We start from the raw sequence: 22,308 nt of genomic DNA, 5'->3' as shown, positions 1-22,308 counted from the left end.
CTATCTAAGGTGTGAGCTCACTGTTTCTACCCTTAGATGGTATTATGCTACTGTGTGATATGTGTTAGTAATTTACTTAATTATTATGGTTAAGTGCTTGGTATGTGAGACAAAATATTTCTGATATGTGTTAGTAATTTACCTAATTATAATAGCTAAGTGCTTGGTATGTGAGACAAAATATTTCTGATATGAAATTGGTTCTTGAAAAATATGTTGAACTTTTTTGAACGTTCTACCCTATTCCCAGCTGTTGCTGAAGTAGGCTGCGTCAGAGCGCGCAGTGCCCTGACAATCTATCTGTGCTAATCTGAGGGCGGTACGAGGCCTAGGTGCCGCGCAAAGAAGCCGTGCCTTCCCCGTCCCTTGCTCTAGATCACGCAGACGGAGTCGCGCACTTCCTTCACTCTGAACAGACTTCGCCCCCCACAAAAACTGCCAATGGGTTCCTCTGTGTCCCCTTTCTCCTTCAGCCTTCGCTAGAAGGCTTCACTCCTCTTATTTTGCTTGCACCGCGCCTCGTTCCTCTCCAGTGACGGTGTAGGCGATGCGTCGGCTGTCTGCTAGGGCTGCTCAATGATCTTGCGTGGCGAGTTCGCCTCCTCCGAGGCTGTAACTCTCCCTGTATGGCCCTTTTGGTCCGGGGTTGCGATTAGTGGGCCTAGGGGCGCGTGATCTGGCTGGTCCCGGCCGCTGGGGAGTCCTCCTGCTCTGCTTGTCGGATTCTCGGCTTTTGCGGTTGATGTGCCTCAAACTCTTGATCTTGGTTTCAGTCCTCCAACCTTGCTGCTCTCGCAGTAGAAAGCTTTTGGTCCCTCAAATTGATTGCTACTTGCGCCGGTTCGCGAGATTTCCTCCTTCCCCCGCTGCGTCGTTACGGAACTTGAGTTTCGGCAGGTCGTGGGTGCCTGCCTTACCTCCGTACGGTCTACGATCGCCATTTCCGTGAAAATAAGGCACTATTTCGTGGCGATTGAGGCAGGATTGCAAAATCCTGACACTGGTTACACTGTTTAATTGCCTGTTGCCAATACAAAGCCGGTCTTTGCCAGCCGGCTTGGGTGCTACCACTGCAGGCGGCGCCCACTTCAATTCACTGGGCCTGCATAACCCACTGTCGAGGCATTCCTTTACCAGGAGAGCTCTTCGCTCGGCACGTGTCTAGTATAATGCAGACTGTAAGCGTAATTCGCGGTGGCGCACCGCCGACGTTATAAGATGTCACGCTGCGGCAACTCACCGTTACACCCTACCGCAGTGCTACCGTACAGCGGTGGCAGCAGCACACAGTGAGAGGAAAGCTTAATGCTCTATTCGGAGAGCCGAAATGCAGTACTCGTATGGTAGCTGGCGACTGTTGGGAGCGAGTCCGGGGCGCAGGCGTTCGCGACGTGGTCTCTTAGTCTTGTTGCTTACTCTTTTTTGCCGGTAGAGCAATTCCGCTGTATTACCTTGTTGGCTTCGCGGCAATGCAGAGCACCTCGGGGCCGTAGCGCAGTGGCGAGGCAATAGGAGTGGCCCAGCACATGATGCCTTCTATCTATTTCTCTTCATGGAGAGTTGTACAGAGCAGTAAACGGCACTAGGACGTCCTATCTCGCACGTTGCCGCCTGTGGCCGTCTATTTCTTTCAGGACAAACCAATCCTTTAGGGCAAGCGGTAGCTATTCGAGGGCTTTTTAGATTTTCTCGTACAAGCATAGGGGAAAGAGAGTACTTCACTTTCTCTGAAGAGCCGAAAGGAAGACCATACACTACCGGATACAGTGCAGCGCGCACTGGCTCGAACTCACCGCAGACGAGTTGCTCGCTGCCTGTGCCTGCGTCACACACTGCACAAGCAACATCTTCGTCGTTTGTTGAGTTGCATGCCCGCTCCGGTTAGCCGTGACGCGCCTGCTCTTTGCTACCCCCGAGTCCACCCACTTCTCCTTTCTTTGGTTCTCTTTCGTTCTGAGTGGAGGACAGGTTCTGTAGACTCATGAGAATACCACTCCCCTCCTTCCTATGATCTCCCCTCTCGTTCAAGAGGCAGAAGGAAAACGTTCTACACGTGTCTCCGGGCTTGTCCATTGGGCTCGTATCCCGTGACGGACCGCGGCACGCATGCCTGGCGTCCCGGTGCCAGTTAAAGGCTGGCCAACACATCGTCGAATCTACGCGTGTGTAAAGTCGGACAAAGCTACTCTTTCCTCGTACTTCTACCAGCTAGGAGTCCCAGAATGCACTCGTCTTTCTTCGCTTCCCGTGTGTACAGCATCTGTTCCCCGTATCCGGTTCTCTTCCTTTGGTTAGGTTTCCACTTTTTCTAGTAGACTTCTCTTTCATCCGTTAGCTCCTTTTTTTTTTGCGCTTGGCCTTTCCTTTTCAATAAGCACTTTCCAGTTTCCGTGAGGAGTCAAGCCCTGTGCAATAGAAAGTATCGTTGTTGTCGCTTCCGGTTCAGGCAAGACTTTTGTGTCTCTGCATTCTTCATTCCTTTACAGAGACTCATTCACCGTCGCAAAGAGGTCCCTTTCCTCATGCTAGTCACCCCTCTATCGGCAAAGCTAGCTGTTTCGATATTGTATTCTTTCTCCCAGCCATCGATGCTGTCCTTTACTCTATCGTATCTTGTCGAGAGAGTGAGAATACGAAGAAGATAGAGCTCATCTTGCCCTTTGCTCTGACAGCTGGACGCAGAATCGCCGTCAGCTGCTCTCCCTTGGGCTATTTAAATGATCCCCAGCGGTGTCTACCGGAGGCGGGTCGCATCATGAGAGAGAAAACGAAAAAGTTTCACAGAAGAGCCTGGGAAGGAGTTCTTCCAGAGGGAGGAACCTAGAAGTGTGAAGACGTTGCGTCTGGTTTACGTGGTGTAGGAAGAGACGACAGGAGGGGTGCTTCTGTTTTCCCCCGGCGATAAAGCACCTCGTATCTCCGGCTTCTTTTTCGTCTCCTTCTTCCGGGCCTGTCTCCTTTTGTTTTGCTTGTCTGACTTTCTTTTTTTCTCGGAGCTCGCCGTCTCAGGGAAGAAGAAGCGTCATGCTTGCATTGTTGTCTGTTGTGCAAGTAAGGCAAAGCCAGGTAGGGGGTAGTCGTCGCAGAAGTAGGATAAGCAACTCAACGCGGGAGAGGAAGAGAGGACAAGAGAGACTCTGTTTTTTTCTCCGTCTCTCCTATCGTCTTTTCTTCTCCTCAGTATCACGATGAAACAAGGACCAGCTGGTTACTACCGCGGGCTTTCCTTCTTTCTGAAGAGAGACTTCGATGAAAGAAGCTTCTAAAGATAGTCGTTTCTCTTTGTACAGGGCCTCTGTTGGAATGTTGCGATTCTTCTTTTGACGGGACTTGAAAGGTTTTCATCTCATTCTTATTCTTCTTCCTCATCTTCCCTTCTTCATTGAGGTGCACAGGTGCAAACTTCTCTGTCAACAGGGAGAGACGGAAGCTTACTCGCTTGACAGTTCTTCTTCTTCCGTGTTTTCTAGTCTGTCTTCTGCACTGCTTCTTTGTGAATGAACAGGAAGGAGTGGTGAAGATAGAGAGCAAAGTTTCCGAACTCTTCTTTTTTCGCTCATTCCTTCTCTCTGTTTGTCCTCCCCTCGTGTGCTTCGGTGTATGCACACGTCGCTCGTCTGGCTTGTGCAGTTTCAGACTTTTTCCGCAGCCCACCGGGAGTCACTCGGACACCGCAGAGAGAAACGCCAGAGAAAAAGAAAGAAAGATTCGAGAAAAGGAGAGTTGTTTTCACCTTCGGTCATCTGAAGTCATCCTTTTCTTCCAGGATGGACCCTCATGTCGGTGACTGGAGGGTATCGATGCTGTTTGTTTTACCCAGTCACCTCAAAGACAACACAACACCTTTCTTTTTTCCCGTCTTGCTCTTCTTTCTACCTCTCGTGAAGAGGGAAGCGCGTTGAGTTTCTGCCTAAAGAGAAACTTCTCTTTGAGCCCTACGAAGTCAAGAGATTTCTCTTTGAAGTCATCCACGTTATGGACCGGGTGTCTCATCATTGTTTATGCCACAACGTACATGTACAAGTCGCTTTATCTCTTTTCCGCCGTTTTTCTTTCTTTCACCTCTCTTCCTCTGTGGTCGTTGTCCTTCTCCTCAGTACCGCTTTCTTCATCAGTAGTATGTGGAAGGTTCATTAGAACAAGTTCTCTTATCTCTTTCTCTCTCTCTCTACCGTCTACTCTCCCCCTCCTCCTTTCATCTTTCATCTTCTTCTCCCTTCAGGCCTCTCTTCTGCAGCTTCACGGGCCCTTTTCACTCCTTTTTCTCTTCCTTCACTCTTCCTCCATTGATGTCTCCGCCTCTCTCCCTGCTCACGTTTCTTACTTCTTTTCTCTTCAACTCTTTTCCTTTCTTTCTTTCTCGGGTTCTTTCACTATGGCGTCTGTCTTATTCGGAGGGAAGTTTTTCCAGAGTTTGAACAAGTCTCTGGTCCAGGTGTTAGTAAAGCAGCTAGGGACGCATATCTTGAAGTATATTCACGCGGACTTTGAAAAGGCAGCTGTCGGAGGTTTAATGGATCATGTTTCTTTAGATCATGTTAGCTTGAATATCCATCAGATCAATTCAGATCTTATTCTTCATCAGATGCCTTTTCAAGTAAGTTATGGAACAATAAAGAAGCTTGAAATCAATCTGTATTTAGCGCATGCACAGCTTCACATCATTGTGACAGGATTAAGGATAGGGATCACTCCTCACTATTCTTCCTCGATTCTCTTCTCTTTAGATAATTACTTCTACGATGAAGCCCAACATCAGCATCTTTCTTCGTCTTCTTCGGGGAGGGGAAGGAATGGTATAGGACTTTCAGGCGGTATATCATCGTCGTCATCCGATGCAGATCCTTCTTTCTCCTCTTCTTCAACTACTGGTCTTCATCACAATAGTACAAATAGCAATCCTCATACTTTAGTTCCTTCATCAGGATATTCATCAGGAATTTCAAACTTCATATCTTCATCTTTGGCGTCTTCCATCTTAGGAGGAGGAGGTGGAAACAATGGAAGTAAAGGAAAAGGCTTCTTTTCCGGAGGAGGTTTCATAGGTAGTCTTGGAGGAAGTGGCACTAGTACGACTAGCGGTGGAGGGGGGGGGAGTATCGATGCTGGTGGTGGCAAAGAATCGATGTTGCTTCTGCTTCCAAGAGAAGTGTATGATAGTCAAGTTGGAAAGATTAAGAGTCATGTCAAGACATGTGAAAACTGGTTAAGACGTGAAAGTTTGAGGAAGCAAATCGAAAGAATTGAAAGGTTACTCCATCAGCTCCATCATCAACTAGCTGATCGGGCTCCGGGTTCATCGACAGCTGACGCTCTTATTAGTGCAATTGAAAGACATCAAGCAGAATATCGTGCTCTACAGGAACAGCTCAAAGACTCTGTCCTAACAGATAGTGACAATAATGAGTTCCAGCCGTTACTGCAATGGCTTATCAGGTATATGCCTAATATCAAGATACGTATCGATGATGTTCGCATCGATTTTGAAGATCTTCAAGACACCGTCCATCCTATGAGATGCGGATGTAAAATTGCTAGAATTCTTTTACAACCTCAGCCTCAAGGTCTATGGGAAATTAACTGGCCGAAACGCTCTGATGATGAAGTTAGTAACAATACAAGCACCACGACTAATAGGACAACGGCCTCTTCCGCTGCTTCAAGGAATCACCTTCACTCGGCGAAATCCAGTGTATGTCACCTAAAGCAAAGCACCTCCCTCTCCCCGTTCTTCTGTCTTCTGGGCTTCTGCAGCTTCTCTTCGTACAACTATGCATGGAGATGTCTACGCACATACTTGCTGGAGATCTCTCTGTTTGTCTCGATGTATGAAGTGCATGTAGAAGTACACAATATAGGGATATGTATCTGTACGTATATGCTGGGAGATGTGATTTGCCTCTATGTGACTATAGACGTACACTTGTTGTGTATAAGGAGGAGTGGTGGGTGATCTGTCTAGGCGTTGTCAAGTCTCCATGGATACTCCAGGGGACTTGAACTCTCAAGGGGGTTTGAACTCTGAATTCCCCTGGAGTATCTGTGGAGACGCCACAACGCCCAGCGAAATCACCCACCACTCCTCCTTACACGCGAAATCAGCCAGCGCTTCTTCTTATACACAGCAAGTGTACGTCGATAGTCACATGAAGAAAGAATCAGGTCTTCCAACATGTATGTACAGGATACATATACACTATGTGTACGTACCTGTCTCTCTTCCTTAGTCTGATTGTTTCAACGAACATCTTAGATTCATGTGGTGCTCTGATCTTAGACACTCCATAGTGCCTGCTTGCTGTTGTCCGAGGTATTTTCTGTCATCGTATACAATAACTGGATTTCTTTCTTTTGATTTGATGGACGTTTCGTTCTTTGCCAGGGCGACAACATCTCGTCGGATGTGTCTGTCGGAATTTCCGATGGAAGTCGTCAAGGAGGGAGTGAGGATCTACCTGGATTTTTCTCTTCTGACGGAAGTCCACGGTGTAGTGACACCACTTCAAGTTTCTCTGCAACTGAGACACCTACATCCGAGAACTCGGGGGCAAGCTGCTCTTCTTCCACGACGTCTTCCACAAGGGATTTAACCTATGCGATTTCTCTCGAAGGTGAGTAAGAAGGGTGGATAGAACGTGAGCGGAGAGGGTTGACGTGTCTCATCATTCTGATGTTAGCAGAAGGAAGAGAGGAAGTCTATGTTACTATGGTACATGCGATCAACGGTTAGGGTGACGCCAACACCTCCAGTTACACCTCTCTCCTATTCTAGTCTTTTAAGTGTTTCTTCTGTCGAGTGGTAGAAGCGCTGGCTTTTACCATCGCCTCTTCCCCACGTTATACCCACCTAATGACCAGTGCTTTACTCCTTGTCGCGCTGTGTAGCCATCTCAAAGGTTATTGAACAAGCTTTTGTTCTCACGTAGAGGCTCATTCATACGTATTTGCCTCTATACCCGGCCTCTGAGTGTCCGCATGTGTGTGTACACATGTATCAGTGTGGCCGTACACATGAGATGCACCCGCCTACACTCGTAGTTAGGCAGAAAGCCTGTCAGGCACTCTGTTTGTCTTGCGTGTCCATCTTTTTTCCAAACGTTTTTGTAGGGTTTGGAATCTTCTGGGAAGATGCTGCCTCGGTACTAGGTGGTGCCGCCTCAAGGGCGGGAGTAGGTCCCACGTCTCGCTCCTCAACTCGCACAGATGTGTCGTCTACTACGACTTCTAGTCGTCGTGTTCCTCCGTCGTCTACTTCAAGCGCGCAACCTCTTTCTTCGTCAACAATCGTTCGTTCTCCGACAGAACTTGCTGAAGTTCTCTCATCTTCTTCGTCTCGCCGAGCCCCTCCCCCACGTCCTGCGGTACACACATCCGTGGCAGGGGGACTCGGAAGTCGTGTCTCCGATGTCATCAGGGAAAGCTCAACGGACGTTTCTTCTTCATCATCCGCATCTCGCCAGCAGCATCGAAGTGACAGTCGAGAGGGAGGGAAGAATCGATCTTCGTCCTTTTCATCGTCGGTCCACCATGCCGATGATGATGATGATGATGTTTCGAGTCAAGGTGGAGATAATTCGGATACATCTCCTCAGCTGTCTCCGCCTAGCACAACTGCGTCTACGTCTCCTGTGTTCTCTGAAAAAATTCCTACGGCGAGTTTCCCAAGAGACGCAGCAAGAAGGCGTAGAGGGGGAGACAATACTCTTGCAAGAAGTACATTTCTCTTCCGTCGATGGCTGCTACGTCCGTGTGATGTTCAGCTTCACTGTGGCATCCATTCTTCCTCTGGACTTCTCCCGAATTCATCAACCTCGTGTACAACTTCTTATGCCTCGTCTCTAACCCCTCTTCCTCCTTCATCTTCGAAGCAGATGGTAACGAAGTTTGTTCTACGCCTCGAGAAGCGTGTAGAAGTGGAATTAGATGAAGGAATGATGATGGGATTCGCTATGATTTATAAAAGACTTGAGCATCAAAAACGCCTAAGTCTCCTACGTGTCTATAGACCTAATGTAAGACCACGGTGTACGCACAGCTGGCATCCCGTCCTTTCTGTTAGATCAGATGGTCATGGGCACGATGGTGAATCTGTCTCGTCATCTTCTACACCCTCAAATGCGTACACATATTATTCAAGAGAAGGAAGATCCGGGGGAGCAGGAGAGAAAGAAAGCAGTTTCCCTTACAAAGAATCCCGTGGAGGGGAGGCTGACTACAGCTACTCGAGCACTCCTACGAGTAAGGGAAAGAGTAGCTGTAAGCAGTGGTGGATGTATGCGCTTCAGTTTGTTAGGCTGCTGAGACAACAGAGACCTGTCCCGTCTTTAGCATCATCGGATATCTACACAGGAGCCACCGGAGATAATAGAGCAGGGGGAGGTGGGGCTGCAGCGGGAGGGAGCCGAAGTAACTACTGGGGTCAGATGGAAGAAAGAACTTCTCATATGAAAAGGTATGAAAGTCTCCCCCAAAAGTCATCGTCTCAGAGCCACCTATTGCAATACCAGAAGCGAGGTGGGCTCGTGTCCGTATGTAGGAGGAAGAAAGAAAGGAGAGGGAGGAATTTGCTTATGATGAGTGCGTATGTCTCAGATGGGCCTGTATTCAGATGTATGTGTATGTATGTACCCATTTACTGTAACGTGACGGAAATGGGCGCCGGGGACAGGCGTTTACTCGGCGGTATCTGTTTGTCGGACTCTATCTATCTATTGATCTATCTGTCGTCTCCCCTTCCATATCAGGATGGCTCTTTTTGTCTTTCATTTCCGTCCTAAGCTTCTTCGGTGCCTTGGTGATGACGACAGTCTCTACTTTAGATGTAGTCTGATGTAGTGCCGTCTGCATTCAACCCTCCCTTCTTCTCTGACATGTCTCTATATTCTCTGGTTCATCAAGGAAATAGAGCCGGACAACATGCTTCATAAAGGCGGTGTCTGGACCGTTCCCTGGTGGTATGTGTTGTCATAGTCGACCAGTGTATATACACTGGAACGGACGCGACTCAGCGTCTGCGTTATGCATGCGCTCAGTCACCACGACTTTCTTCGCTATCCAACGGCGCGTGGTTTGACTGAAGTGTCTGCGGGGTTGTCTTATGCTTCTGTCTGATTTTCGTAGATATTTACGGATAGCAAAGCGCTATCTTCTCGGACAGAGGTTAGAGCGGATATTGTATGGACCTGTTATTGCCTCCTCTTCGTCTTCGTCGGATTTCGCTAAGGCACCCGAGAGGGGAACTTCGTCACCCGCATCCTTGTCAGCTCATCAAGGTACTGCGAGTACCCTCTTCGATACAAATCAAGCTTCTACGTCTAGCTCGTCTTTCTTCTTTGGAAGACGCCCTGCTAGACTTTCACCTTCAGATCTTCAAGACTTCTTTTCTCATTACTGGTCTGAGTATCAACAGCAACTCTCGGTTGCCCGACAGCAGCAGCAGCATAAGAATCTTGGAAGGACTTCAGGTCTTCCTATGACATCCTCTTCTTCCGGTAGTGCTCAGGGCGGTCGGAGCGGTAGAGCAGGAGGCTATTATTATCTGGGGGGAGATGTAGACAATGATGACGGAGCTATGATAGCAGGCGGGAATGATTCCGATGCTGCTTTCATTGTAAAGGAGACAGCCAGCCGGCCCTACTGGGCGATTGCACAGTGGCATATGTTAGCCTATGAGGAAGTTTCCAGAGCTGAGAGTCATCTTCAACAGCTACCCCATATTCGTGAACAACAGAAGGAGCTAAGACAGTCGATTTTTCAGCTCGAACAAGAACAAATGACTTTGCTGGCTACAAGACAGAAACTTCTTCTCACGACGCGTCTTCATACACCGGGACGTCATGAAAGCCATCCAGGTGATGCCAAGGTACGTGTGTGAAGATACAGGAGGGCTTCGTAGACGTGCGTCTCTTGTGGAGATAGTCGTCTTACCCGTGCATGTTCTTTTTCTCCTGCACCGAGTTGGTCCCTATTTAGTGCCTATCAGGCCTCTCTTCAGGTGGGCGGGGGAGACACCCGTGTGGCAGTCTCGCTTTCTGTCCTGTGTATACGTTTGTGAAGAAAGATGTTGTATGGCCACTGTTGGACACCCGACAAGAAGGTGTATTTCCATCTGTCTTCGTCCTTCACACCCGCTTGAATATCTCGCAGGTTCTCTTCCTTCTTAGGGATGTGTGTACTTACGTCGCGTGCTCTGTTTTTGTCTTTCTGAGAATCGGAGAATTTCTGCCTTTCGTTTTGTGGCTCAAGAAGGAATCTTCGTCTCTTCTTAGCTTGTTGGTTCATCTCAGTGTCACCCTTTCCGTCTGATCTGGATGGAAGCTTAGCTTGTTCGACGATCTATGCATCTCTCTCTTCTTTGCCTTTTGTCTCTTATCCCGGCTTTTGTTTTCTTTCTTTCCCTTTCATACAAACTTCAGGAAATCATCTCTCATATTCAACACCAAGAACAGGAGCAGCTTCAAGCCGTACAGCGATCTCAGCAGAAAGTTCAAGAGCTTCTTCAGCCGTATCACCGCGAGATTCTTGCTTGGTTCGAGAGTTCTCCTCAGTTCGTTCGGCTCTCTAGACGGGCTGTAGCTTGTCTCGAAGCCATCAAACAGCATCGAACTGAACAACAAGAGGAAGCAGAAGACCAGCCAGGTAACCACCGTACTAGCTACGGAGAAGGAAAGAGTAATTGGCGCGATAGAGGGACAAAGAGAGAGATAAACACAAGTCTGTTCTTAAGAAAGACAAGGAAAGCACTTCACGTATACAGAGAAAAACAAGAGAGGCACTTCACATATACAGTGTGGACCAACCATAACGTCAACGAGCATGCAGTGAATAACCCTTTATCCAATCTGAGAGACAGATGAGCTGCTTTTCCCTGAAACTCAGATACCCGTGATAGAGAACACACATAGGGGTTGTGGGTATGTCGCAATTTTACAAGGCAGGCGGCCATGTGGAGATTTTTCTTTTCAATACAAGAGAGAGACCTGTGTGTTTGGATGAGTGAGCTACCAGCTAGACCGAAAGCGTTCTCAGAACCAGTATAGACAGAGAGAAATGACATGCTTCCGTGGTAAGAGGGAACTCTTGCCGGCAGATGAAGAACGAAGGAAGGAAGGAGAGAAAGAAAGAGAGATGAGAGAGAGACGTTCGAGGAGGAGTGCCCCGTGTACTTTTCTCCGACTGGTCTATGCTTTTTTGTTCTCCTTTGGCTGTATATCTAGACACTCCAAGGGGTGAGAAGGGGGGGATTGCCGGTGGCACTTGTCTCGGTTTTACCAAGTCCAAGCAAACAGCGTGCACTGCAGTTTTCTTTCCTTTCTGTTCTCTCGCACAGAGATCTTAGTGTGCTCTTCAGCAGATCATGTTTCTTTTCTAAGAAGTACGAACTGACTACCCAGGGACGGGAAGAGGGCTGGCGAGGAGGCCGGGATGGCTTTCCGCAGAAACAGCTGGACATGCGAAGGCGTGATGTACGTGGTGAAGACGCTTCTCGTTTCGAAGCCACATGCATGCGCCGATCTATGATACCTCAGGTTTTTCCTTCTCCTCTAGGGGTGAGGTGTAGTAATAGAGAGGTACATCCTGATAGGAGTACGTGTCTCTGATAGTCAAACAGAGCTTCAGAGTCATGCATTGATAAGTTTAGGTCTGCTCCCGACTTCCCTCGAGTTCGAATTCTGCGACTCGGGTTCTTTCTCTTCTTTTTTTTCCCAGCGACAACGGTCGAGGAATATACACGAGTAACTCGGCTACTCAAGGCGAGCGCATGCTGGCGGAGATCAAGAGACAGGATGCTTTGCTGGGCTGAATTCTATAGAAATTATTCAAGAGCTTTTCCCCTGACTGAGTGTGTGCTGGTACGCAAAGGCAAAGACTCTTCTCGCATGTGTTTAGGCCCATGCGTGTACACGGGTTTGAGTAGATGCGAGAAGAACCACATAGATATGCCTGTACATGTGTATCTATGTAGATCTTCACTTCGTTGGTAGATCTCTAGATGCTTATCTATGGTTGTCTGTACGTGGCGACAAACTTGGGTGAGCATAGAAGTTCTGTGTACCGACTGGGATTGACTTTATCTCATGCTCTTCTCGAAGTCGATGTTCTCATCGAACTGCCGTCTTCTGAAAGGCTTTGCAGTCCGCTGGAGGGAGACTGATACGTGAAACTGCCTACAGACTCCAAATGAGTAGCAGAGGAGGGGGAGAGCCAAGTGTCTCTTGAAACCTACAACACACTTCTCTATACGTATACCTGAATAGATAGATACACGTGTATGTATGTATGTATGTGCGTGCGTGTGTGTGTATAGTGGTGTTTGGATCGGTTTTCCGTGGGTAGCACAATCACGGAACAGCTGTAGGGTTGGATGTTAGCGTCTGCGAATTAAAGTAAGCGGGTCTAGTTTTGAAACTTTGTGTATGTGCTGTCCTTAAAGGGTTTGTTCATAATTCTTGCGTACACATACGCAAGTCTGTACCGCTATGAAAGAATATCTAGGCTGGCGAGAAAGAGAGCAAACACCAACCTGAACTGCACATAATGCTTAACTATGTTTCTCCTCGTGGGGTTATCTCCGAATTCAGCAGCAATCACTTCTTGACCTTTGTACGCACAATGTGCAAAAGAGAAGCTGCATAGTCTCTCGTATACGTCTCCTCCAGTATGTGTATATACTTCTATTTGGAGGTCTGCCTCGTGGGTTTTCTTAGGTGGACCTCGCTCAACTGGAGAGAGTCGGTCGTCAACAACAGGACGCAGTTCTATCGCTAGCTGAGAGCAGCGGCCTTGTAGTGAAGCGAGCCACTCGACAGACCAGCACAGGTGCAGGAGGATCTGGAGGTTCTCTCTCTAGCGTCGACTCATCCTTCAGGCAAACGGGTGGGGGTCGTGGAGGCCGCGCCAGTGTCGATGGTTTTACACAGGTGAGGAGAAGGGAGAAAAGAGGAACGAAGGATGTGAGGTGGGGGAGAAAGAGGATCTCACAAGTTGGAATAGAAAAGACGAGAGAAAGGGAGATAGTTTGTAGGGGTGGCGATCTCCTAGAGAGCACATCATGTAGAGCGGTGTCTGTAGACAATTGATCAGGGCGATCAGAAGAACGGTTGTATTTCTTCTCTCTTGAGTGTGTCTCTCTCGTTTTTGTCGGGTAGGTAAGATGAGCTCTCCTCTTTTTTGTTCTGTTTAACACGTTTGAAGACCCCCTCAATCTTCCTGCTTCTCTCTTCTAGATAGGAACTCCCCTTAGAGTGCCCTAAACGCGTAACATCAGCGCGATCACCAGCATACATATAGCTGCTAGTTGCATACGCGTCATCTTACTTCGTGCTGTTTACAGTCAATAATGGTCCTTTCTGAAGAAAACAACGCATTCGATCTCTTGCTTCCCTTCAGCACATTCTGTCGACATATCCTCACAGGTTTCCCTGTGAAGGCTCTTCAATACATGCATGTGTGGAGTTGTGTTTTCTGTGTCCGTTGTTTTTTTCCTGTAGTCGTCTTCTCACCAGGATCGCAGCTTCGCTTCAGTCGCTCTTCCACCTGTCCCGGATATCTGTCGGCATCTTCTTGAGTCTAAGCCTCTTCCAATCCCACACATCTTCCGCCATGTTCTCTTTGCTTGTGTCCTTCGTCATGTATCTATCAGCGTAACTCCGCGTGTCTCACACCCCCCTCATTCTTCCTCTACGAGGAACAGCAGTATGGCGTCGCACGGTGACAACTCTAGGGGGAATGCTCCTTCATCTAACTCCTCTTCCAAGTATTATTCACTTCAGCAACGTCAGGCAGATCAGCAGTTACAGCTTCAGTGGATAGCACTAGATATCAGAGATTTTGCTTTTCAGCTTCAGACATATGAGGAAGTGTCAATAACTGCATGTTTACGCCTGTGTGAACTTCTTCACTTACGTGGGTCTAGAACACCTAGTACAACGAGCAGTTCGTCCGCTGCAACTACAGTCGCTGCTAGCTCTTCCCTTCTATCGAAAGAGAATGTTCTCATTGTGACAGCTGGGCGCTTAGTTGAAAGAAGCAAGCAAGTTTTGTTACGCCTAGCGTATACGTCGTCGGCACCGGCGTCTGCATCTCGGCCGCTTCATCTCCCCCCAAGTGAAGGAGCCCAAGGTAGCGGAGATAGCGGGAGCTATTGTGCAAGTACAGGATCTTCGCCAACTTCACGCTCTTATTCTTCATCTCCAAGAGCGGCGGGAGGAAGGGGAAGTCCTGTCAGCAGTCGAAGACCCTCTACGACTAATCGGCTACATCCTGATCAAAGTCTCCAGGTGGTATCATCTTTATATCAGGGTGGATCTCCTTCAGCACCTGTCTTCCCTGGATCTTCACCCCCCAACATATCCGGGGGAAGCGACGGAGAAAAGACTGCAGACTGGGGAGGCGAAGGAGGATCAAATCACCGGATCAGCTTAGAGAACGATTTGTTCAACGATGTCATACTTCTCCATCTCAAAGATGAAGAAGAACCCGTCTCTTCTCTTTCAGGGTTTCCAGGGGGAGGGGATGGACACCATGCATTAGGAGGAAAAGGAGGCGGGACATCAGGGCGTTCTTCAGCGTTGTCGTGTGGTCCTACAGGCGAGAGATCGTTAACTTCACGTAGAAGTAGCGGAGCGAGTTCTACGTATAATAGTACAGCCGGGACCTCAAGTAAAAGCGCAGGTGGAGGAACAGAAGATAGAGCAACTGGGGGTTCTGTAGATGCCGGAGGAGGATCGATGATAGGTACAGGAAGATTTGTTCTTGTGGATGAGCATGTGAAGAAAGCCTTGCAGAGAGCTGTGGCCAAAGCTAAACTCATGGAACGGACATTCTCGAGGAAGTGGGTATGGGGGACTGTCCGTGTAGTCTCTGTCTCTCTCTTACAAAACCAGCTTCGACTCGGCGTACCTCTCTTTTTACAAGTTGCGCTGTACGGACAGCATCTCAACGTATCCGCATCTTTACAACAGTTACAAGTGGCATATGAAGACGCCTGGAGACTCTTCACGTCTTTCCTCTACACCACCATCGCATGCGACAGAGAATTAGGCGTTCGTCCTCGAAGTATAGACAGGTACACGCATCCTAGAAGCCCTTTTTCTATACGAACTTCCTGCTTTCTTATCGCGCGCTACACCGAGTAACTATATATGGCGAACTGTGCCGCGCTGTCTTCGTAGTTGTTCATCTCTCTCTGTATCTATCTACGGCACTACGTGGAGCCGCCTGGATCTATGCCTCCATCTGCTCGTGGCGCCTACGTCTGTATATATATATATATACAGACGTGGGCGGCCGCAATAGGTATAGGTATAGATCTCGGCGGCTCTACAATATTTCTATAATATCTATATACGCGTGTCGACGTCTGTCACGTCTCCTGTCTGCCAGCGGTTGTGCGCCTACTATCTACATCTGCCTGGCTTTCATGTCGCTGAATCCCATGCTGTACAAGTTTCTCGGGACGTGAGTATGGTGAGCCGTGGCAGGGCAGGACGGGGCAGCGAGGAAGTTTCACATACTGCGTACATATATGTATGCGGACATGTATTCGTGTCTGTCTGAAAACATCTGTATGTTGTGTAGAAGAGTACAGAACATTAGCTGTTTATGTGTCAGCGCCGCGTTGTTGTTTTTTTGCGAGAGCCTTCAATATAAGGCTTAGGACCTTTCTGACATTGCACTGTCTGTGTCGTTCCTCGGCGGCAGTTGTTTTCTGTCCATCATTTCGATCCTTTTCTCTTCATCCGGCCGCCTTTTTTGTGTGCATTTCTCCTGGTCCTGTTTTTTCTTTCAGCACGGACTGCCTGGGCTTTTACAGTGGCTTGTTATCTCAATATCGTGCGTATAACCAAGAGGTCGCGGGAGCAGGACGAGGAAGTCGAGGCGCCGACAGTACACAGCCGAGCTCAACATCGTCGGCCGTCACTACTCCCCAAGTCCCCTCTGTTGTCTCAAAGGGATTCAAGTCGTTCTCTCCACCTGCTGTCGATGTCCAATTTCTTATAGGTTCGCCCACCTTTTCTTACTATCTATCTATTTATCTATCTCTCGTGAGTTTTTACGTACATAACGAATATATGCAGACGTGTATGTGTGTCGCTATGTAGTATGTATCTATCTGTCCGACCTTACTCATGTCTAGATACGTGCATGTATACTCGTCTGTATACGTATATGTTTGTTACACGATGCACGTGTGTATTTGTGTGTTGTCGAGTGCCTCGTATGAGAACAGTGACGTGCCCAAGCACACCGTTGAGGGATCTTCGCTAGTCGTGTCCATGTACTCACGCCCCTACAGGTCGGTGTGCAATCGTATACAGCTATGGCAGTAAAGCTCCCGACGTTTCGAGAAAGTTCTTCAGTGAATGAAATCTTTAGCAGTTATTTTCCATGTGTAGATCTGTTTTTTTGCCGGGTCTTCTCTTCATTGTTTTGTTTCTTCGCAGATCGAGTCGTTTCTTCAGTATCGTCGATGCCGCCTCCTGCCGGCCCCGCTCCCTCGTCAGGCGGAGCAGCGTCACCAACACTCGTGCCGATACCTACAGATACGCCACAATCGATGAGTGTAACAGAAGCGAGTCTTCTAGAGCCGTTTCTTGGTACGGGGAGTCCTAACACGGCGATTCTTGAGACCGACCCTTCATATTTCAGCCCGTTGCACCCCTCCGCTTCGTCACCATCCTTGATTCAAGCTAGAAGGAAAGCAGGTATATCTACGGGGGGTTTACCTCATCCTCCTTCATATGGTGAAGATCTTCAGGATGCGGGAGGAGAGGCAGGCGTACGTCGAGCTGTCTTCAGACGTTCTTCTGAAGACCACAGTAAGATAGGAGGCGGGGGAAGTTTTACAGTCACACCGGGAGGAATAGAGAACCCTAAGCATTCATCCTCTTCATCTTTGGTGAAGTTTCAACAGCAAACTGAAAGAGAAAACCTCTTAACGAGCGAGTGGAGAAAGGTAGCCGCCGCTCTCACGTACACTTGTTTACACGGGAAGATTCAGCTCCCCTCTGTAAGTGTCCAGTTGTATGATAGGCCACACTTCGTCCCTATACAGACGTCGCCTTCTGTAAACAATCCTTTGGGTCATCCAGGAAAGTCGACAGCCGTAACAGTACAAGGAAGAAGTGGAGATAGTAGAACAGCACCATGTAGTCAAGGCAACTCATCTGATCAAAAGAGGTCCTCGATAACAGGAGGCTCGGCACCTACGACGAGACTTATCTTTCCGAGTTCCACTCCAAATAGCCGTAGTGGGACGGGGGGTAGTCCTTATACTATTGATCGGTCCTATGCACCTCAGAAAAGGGATGAAGACAGCACTCGAAACAATAGTCGTAGTTCAGGAGGGGAGCTGACATCGTGTATCGTATCACTGACATCTATAGGAGGAGGTGTACAAGCTGTACCGTTAGCCTGTATCCCTATAGTAAAACCTGGAAGCGAAGTGTCTTCGGCTCCTCCTATATGTACGCTCTCCATTGGCTCTTCTCTACCTCTAACGTTTAGCCTAGGGGAGACAAGGAACCCGGATGGTAGTGCTCGCCTTTTCATATTTTCACCGCCTTCTTTATCTGTCACCACTTCATGCACTCTGTCTCTTCTCTCCATGGTACCCGTTCTAATCGAGCTCGTTAGAGATAAGCTTAGCCTGTTTCGTACACTGTCCTCTCTCTTTCAACCTGATTGCTTTGACTTTACACCCTTTGATCTCATGCGCCTCCTGAGATCGCAGATAGTCATCTCGGGGTGTTGTAAGGGAGTAGGAGGAGAAGAAAGAAAAAGTGGGGATGATAGTGTAGCGGCAGTGTCTCGGGGTTTTACCCTGTCAAGTCCTGTAGTCGGGTCTGGTGGTGGGACAAGTCTCTCTTCTTCTGGAGATGCGAGATTCTTTAGTACCGTGAAAGCGGGGAGCCTTACAAGCCGAAGTCGTGAAGACAGTATGGCATCTGTGTTTAGTGATGAATCAAACCGCACCAGTTGCGGGAGCCAATCATCAGGAGGTAGTGTGGGTGGTTCGGGCTCTGTAGGGTTGAGGAAACTTCCATCTGTAGGGAGGAGTGGTAAAGGCCACGACGAGGGGAATCTCGTATCTTCGAGAACACAACAGAGTATGAAAGAAGCTTGGTGGCTACGGATTCTTGAGAGTTCCCTTGCTCCTCATAGTCAGTTGTTTTGCGCTGATGATATATTCGGTGGAGGAAGTTCTCAAGGGGGGGGGAACGGGCTCTTGCGCGAAGGAGGAAGAGAGGCAGGAGAGAATAATAGTAGTACACTGACTAGGCACAAGAGATCTGATTCCGTAGAAGGTAATGCTGATGAGATCTTCCAAGGGAAGTACCAAGGTAGCCTCAGTCCAGGAGAACGAAATTCAAACGCTTTCCTAGATCGCGGGGAAGAAAGTAGAGGAGGTAGATCGCATCTGTCTTTACCTGTACAACAAAAACATGTGGATGATGATGGCGGCATGTCAGATTCTCTCTGGTGCCCATCGGGGGATGACGAGGGTGATGACGAGGGAGATGAGCATAACGCATCGGTGTTAGATCACGCGGGGCCCGACGCAACAACTCAAATGCTAGGTGCTTCTGATCTCCAAACCACCATGGAGCAAGACTCTTTAAGAGATCCAGATGAGGAGAAAGGTGGAGGAGGGGGCGTAATGGAAGACAGCCAACAGGAAGATCTTCCACATGATGAGGCCAAACCCGGTGGAGGAGTGTCTGAATTGGCTCATAGTCAAGGAGATTTAATAGAGGAGTCGGATGAAACGGAAGGAGGTCTAGAGCATGTTGATGCATCTCTGCTAAATGCCGCTAGTAGCGTAGGAGACACGTTGGTGCTAACAAATTCAAACTTTCTCGAAGAACAGCAACCAGGAGGTGACAGTGTCTATTCACAGCTAGACTCTGAGGTTGCACCTTCCGCAGGAGCGGGGAATGTACATCATGATTCGCCTGGGGACTCCGTGCAGATCTCCTCTGTTTCTTCGGTAGTATCCGAAGGGGCGGGAGTACCTAGCTCGATGGATTCTACATCGACCCGTCCTCCTAGTAGCACGGCGACCGCGACGGAGAAAGCGATAGAGAATGATGAAGGACGAGCTTTAGAGAACGTTGTACCTTTTCCGGGATCTAACTTCTCAGCCACAACTGTCCCATCGGCTGGAGGGTACAGAGAGCAACCGTCTGCAGCGGACGCTACAGGAGAGGGTGAAACGTATCAGGGTTTGTCGGGTGTACATACACCCCAGAACGTTGTCCCCTTGATGACTGGCTCTGATGCGGGACGTGACTCTTCTGTCTTTCTCGTAGCCCAGAGTATACCTGTCTGTACACCTGGGACAGATGCGAATGAGAGATCGAAGGGGTCAGTCAAACATTCAGATCTAGCAGCGGCGACCTTGAGCTCGTACGTAACACCATCCGAAGGCAGAGGCCTTCCCTCGTTTTCAGCTCACGCCCCCTCTTCCGGTTCACCCGTAGTAAAGAAGGAGCCCGTGACCGGGTGTTCCGGCATATCGATCGTTGCGTGTCCCGATGAAGAGGTCGCGTCTGAAACTTCTTCTAAGAGAGAAAGCCAAAGAACGTCCCGGCGAGGAAGTTCAGGTGAAGAAGGGGGCAATCGAAGTGACCACAGTGTGAGCAGTGGTGCTGCTTCTTCTCATCATCTGGGGACCCCCTTCTCTTCCAGCTCCTCCTCAGGGGCAAGGCTAGGGAATTTGCTGTCTCGCATGAGCCGTAGGAAGGGAGGTGGAAGGTCACGAGCCCCTTCTCCTCTAGCAGCTGCAGTTGAAGAGTCTTCTCATTCTCAACAGATACCAGAAGAACAACACGAAGTACACGAGATCAGGGGAGTCAAAGGGTCAGGGAAACGATCTCACCCTTTCAAGTTGTTTAATGGCTAAAACGAACTGTAACTATCTCTTCTCTCGTGTTCGAATCCACAGAAGGACGTCTCTTCTTTCTTTTCACATCGTTATCCATCTGCTTTCATGCTATCTGTCTTTATTCTGTCTCCTGTCCTCGAAAACCGGTCGGGCTTCTTACCCTACTGCTGCCTTGATAACAAAATCTTGCAGAGTTACAAGTTAAGATGGTCACCTCTTTTTCCATGTACGGAGAGCACTCTGGAGAAGGAGAGTCGATTCTTGCAACAGCAGTTTCGGTCGTTCTCCTTTTTCTGGGTTACAGTGTTCGTATTAGTCTTGTCTTGCTACATCGAAACCTTGTCTTCTTGAACAAACTCTACCGAAGAGGCTCGTATCTACTCATGTCGCGCACCCCGGGCCGAGTGCAAGACAGCAGCAGTTTGCCCAGGAAGTACAGGATTCCCAGACTGCCGAATTCAGCATCTCCGGTCATCCGATGCATCGGGTATTTGGATTGATTCGACTTCGGGCTTAGGCCACCCTACCACCCGCTTGTTTGCTGTACTTGAATCGAGTGCGAGGGTCGTAGCTTTTCCAGGTGGGATTGTATTACGGGGTGGTGGTAAGCTCTCCCGTGTGAGTACGTGGCTTTCCCGCACGGTAGAGTTTTTGCTTGTCGTAAGCCTGTGTGTTTGAGTCAAGCTTGATTGCTTGGTGTAGAGAGGCACAACTGGCATGCGAATGAATACGACCAAGGTTCCTCGTCTAATTATGCAGATGCATGTTCAAGATACATGAAAAGAATCGTCGCATCGTTTTTTCCTAATGTGTCTTTTCGCCTAGAATGAAATACGTCCTATGTGAAAGAGTAGTGGTAAACGTCAGTGTCTGTCCTCGCGTGTGGACACCTTGAGAAATAAGGGGCCCCTTCAAGGCATTTTAGGAAGCACGACTAAAAATGAATCCCAGGGCGCATCAACTTCCAGCGCATGGTATCCCCGGTGTCCTCCACTTAGTTTGCTGAAGGCTGTAGTTCTCTTGAGGAGACCCAAAACAAGTGGACAGAAGATGGTTCTCCGGGCGTTCACAAGCGCTAAGCAAGCAGACGGTGCGTCTAGGCTCTTCTCAGTTTGTGGTAGCATCCACGAGAACACACCCAGAACAGTGGAGGTGCACGACGACGTTAATCGACTTTCTGCTTCAACTGAACCACACCAGTAAAGTAGACGCACAATCACTGCTTAGCTTGCTGGAAAAGACTGTGCTCGCTATCAACGGAGACCGCACCTAGTCAACGTACGATAGAAGTCGATCACTCCCTCTTGTCGTAGACGCCCGTGAAGGCGGGAAAGCGTGACGGGAAACGCTGGGAAGGTTCTCTAGAAACAGCGGTGAATGGGGATGTCTCGGCAGCATCGGGAACTCACACGGCTACCCGGCGTTCATCTACTTGCTCAATAGCAACCTCACTTGCCCAAACCGAAAGGCTACACTAAGAAGGAACACGGGTCGGGATTGGTTGGCGTCTATATCAGGTATGGACAAATACAGATAGGTACCGATAGATAGAGGAATATAGTAGATGGATGTACGAAGACATCCAGAGAGGCAACGCGTATCCTTTGCTTTTTTGTGGGTACTTTTGCTATCTCCTTCTTCGATTCCTGCATGCGTACACAAACATAAAACGCAGTTATATATTTATCTATATATGTCTAGGCATACATAGCCCTTGCTCTTAACGCTTGTCGTTTTCAAAGGTCCGCTGTCAGGGCTGAAGCCCCTTGGTATCTCTGGTGTCAATAGAGGTGTTTCGTCACGTGGCAGATTCAAGAATGCGAACCGCGCCTCTTCGACCACACGAGAATGCTCAGGAAGGTGGAATGCTGACGAACAAAAGCCTTTTCCCTTAGGAGAGGAGACGCATGCCAAGGATCGAGAGGGGGGGAGGAAGGAAACAAAGCACGGCAACGTTGGAGAGCGTTTCTCCAAGACGCGCAACGATACTATTGACGTGCCCGCCTTCCCCTTACGCTGCTTTTTGAGTCTTTTACTTTTTTACTCTGAGTCTTCGCTTTCTCCAGCCTCCCTCCTGCTCACATTCCTTTGGTTGCCTTCAAGCTACGGACATCCAGACGAATAACATCTCAGCAAAGAGATGCAAAAAAAGCTTGGACACAGAGATGGGGTTGGGCGCTCATGGAAGAGGAACGAAGAGAAAAAATGGAATCTACGAATGCCGCACACGCTAGGTCTCGATTGTCTTCTCTTCCCAGTACAGAGGACTTCACGAAAAAGAGAGACTTCCTTCAGAACTAGGACAAAAATATATGTACTTATCTCTCTGCAACTCCGAAAAGAAAAAAGCAGTGGAGGAAAAAGAACTTCAAAGAGGAAAGAAACGGACAAATTTCCGGTCACGAAGTGCCATGTGGGTC

The 22,308-nt window shown here is 48.7% G+C and overlaps 1 protein-coding gene across 1 annotated transcript; it reads left to right on the top strand.

Annotated features, from left to right (window-relative positions):
- Nucleotides 1-2,217: 2,217 nt before the first annotated feature.
- Nucleotides 2,218-20,797, top strand: CSUI_001204 (uncharacterized protein). Its single transcript, XM_068061410.1, has 10 exons — nt 2,218-5,692; nt 6,383-6,611; nt 7,108-8,452; nt 9,121-9,862; nt 10,416-10,638; nt 11,710-11,852; nt 12,708-12,920; nt 13,491-15,067; nt 15,791-16,002; nt 16,446-20,797. The coding sequence occupies exons 1-10, from the start codon at nt 4,016-4,018 to the stop codon at nt 19,904-19,906; spliced, it is 9,822 nt and encodes a 3,273-aa protein (XP_067926612.1). The 5' UTR covers nt 2,218-4,015; the 3' UTR covers nt 19,907-20,797.
- The last annotated feature ends 1,511 nt before the right edge of the window (nt 20,798-22,308 follow it).

The sequence above is a fragment of the Cystoisospora suis genome (assembly GCF_002600585.1).
Source record: "Cystoisospora suis strain Wien I chromosome Unknown contig_477, whole genome shotgun sequence".
NCBI lineage: Eukaryota > Apicomplexa > Conoidasida > Eucoccidiorida > Sarcocystidae > Cystoisospora > Cystoisospora suis.
This window is presented reverse-complemented; position numbering and strand designations above follow the sequence as displayed.

Bases quoted from the DNA above. Each gene is read 5' to 3' on its own strand.
- CSUI_001204 (XM_068061410.1), top strand. From the start codon at position 4,016: ATGTACAAGTCGCTTTATCTCTTTTCCGCCGTTTTTCTTTCTTTCACC. The intron at 9,863-10,415 runs GTACGTGTGTGA...TACAAACTTCAG, and splicing joins GCCATCCAGGTGATGCCAAG to GAAATCATCTCTCATATTCA. The intron at 10,639-11,709 runs GTAACCACCGTA...TTTTTTTCCCAG, and splicing joins GGAAGCAGAAGACCAGCCAG to CGACAACGGTCGAGGAATAT.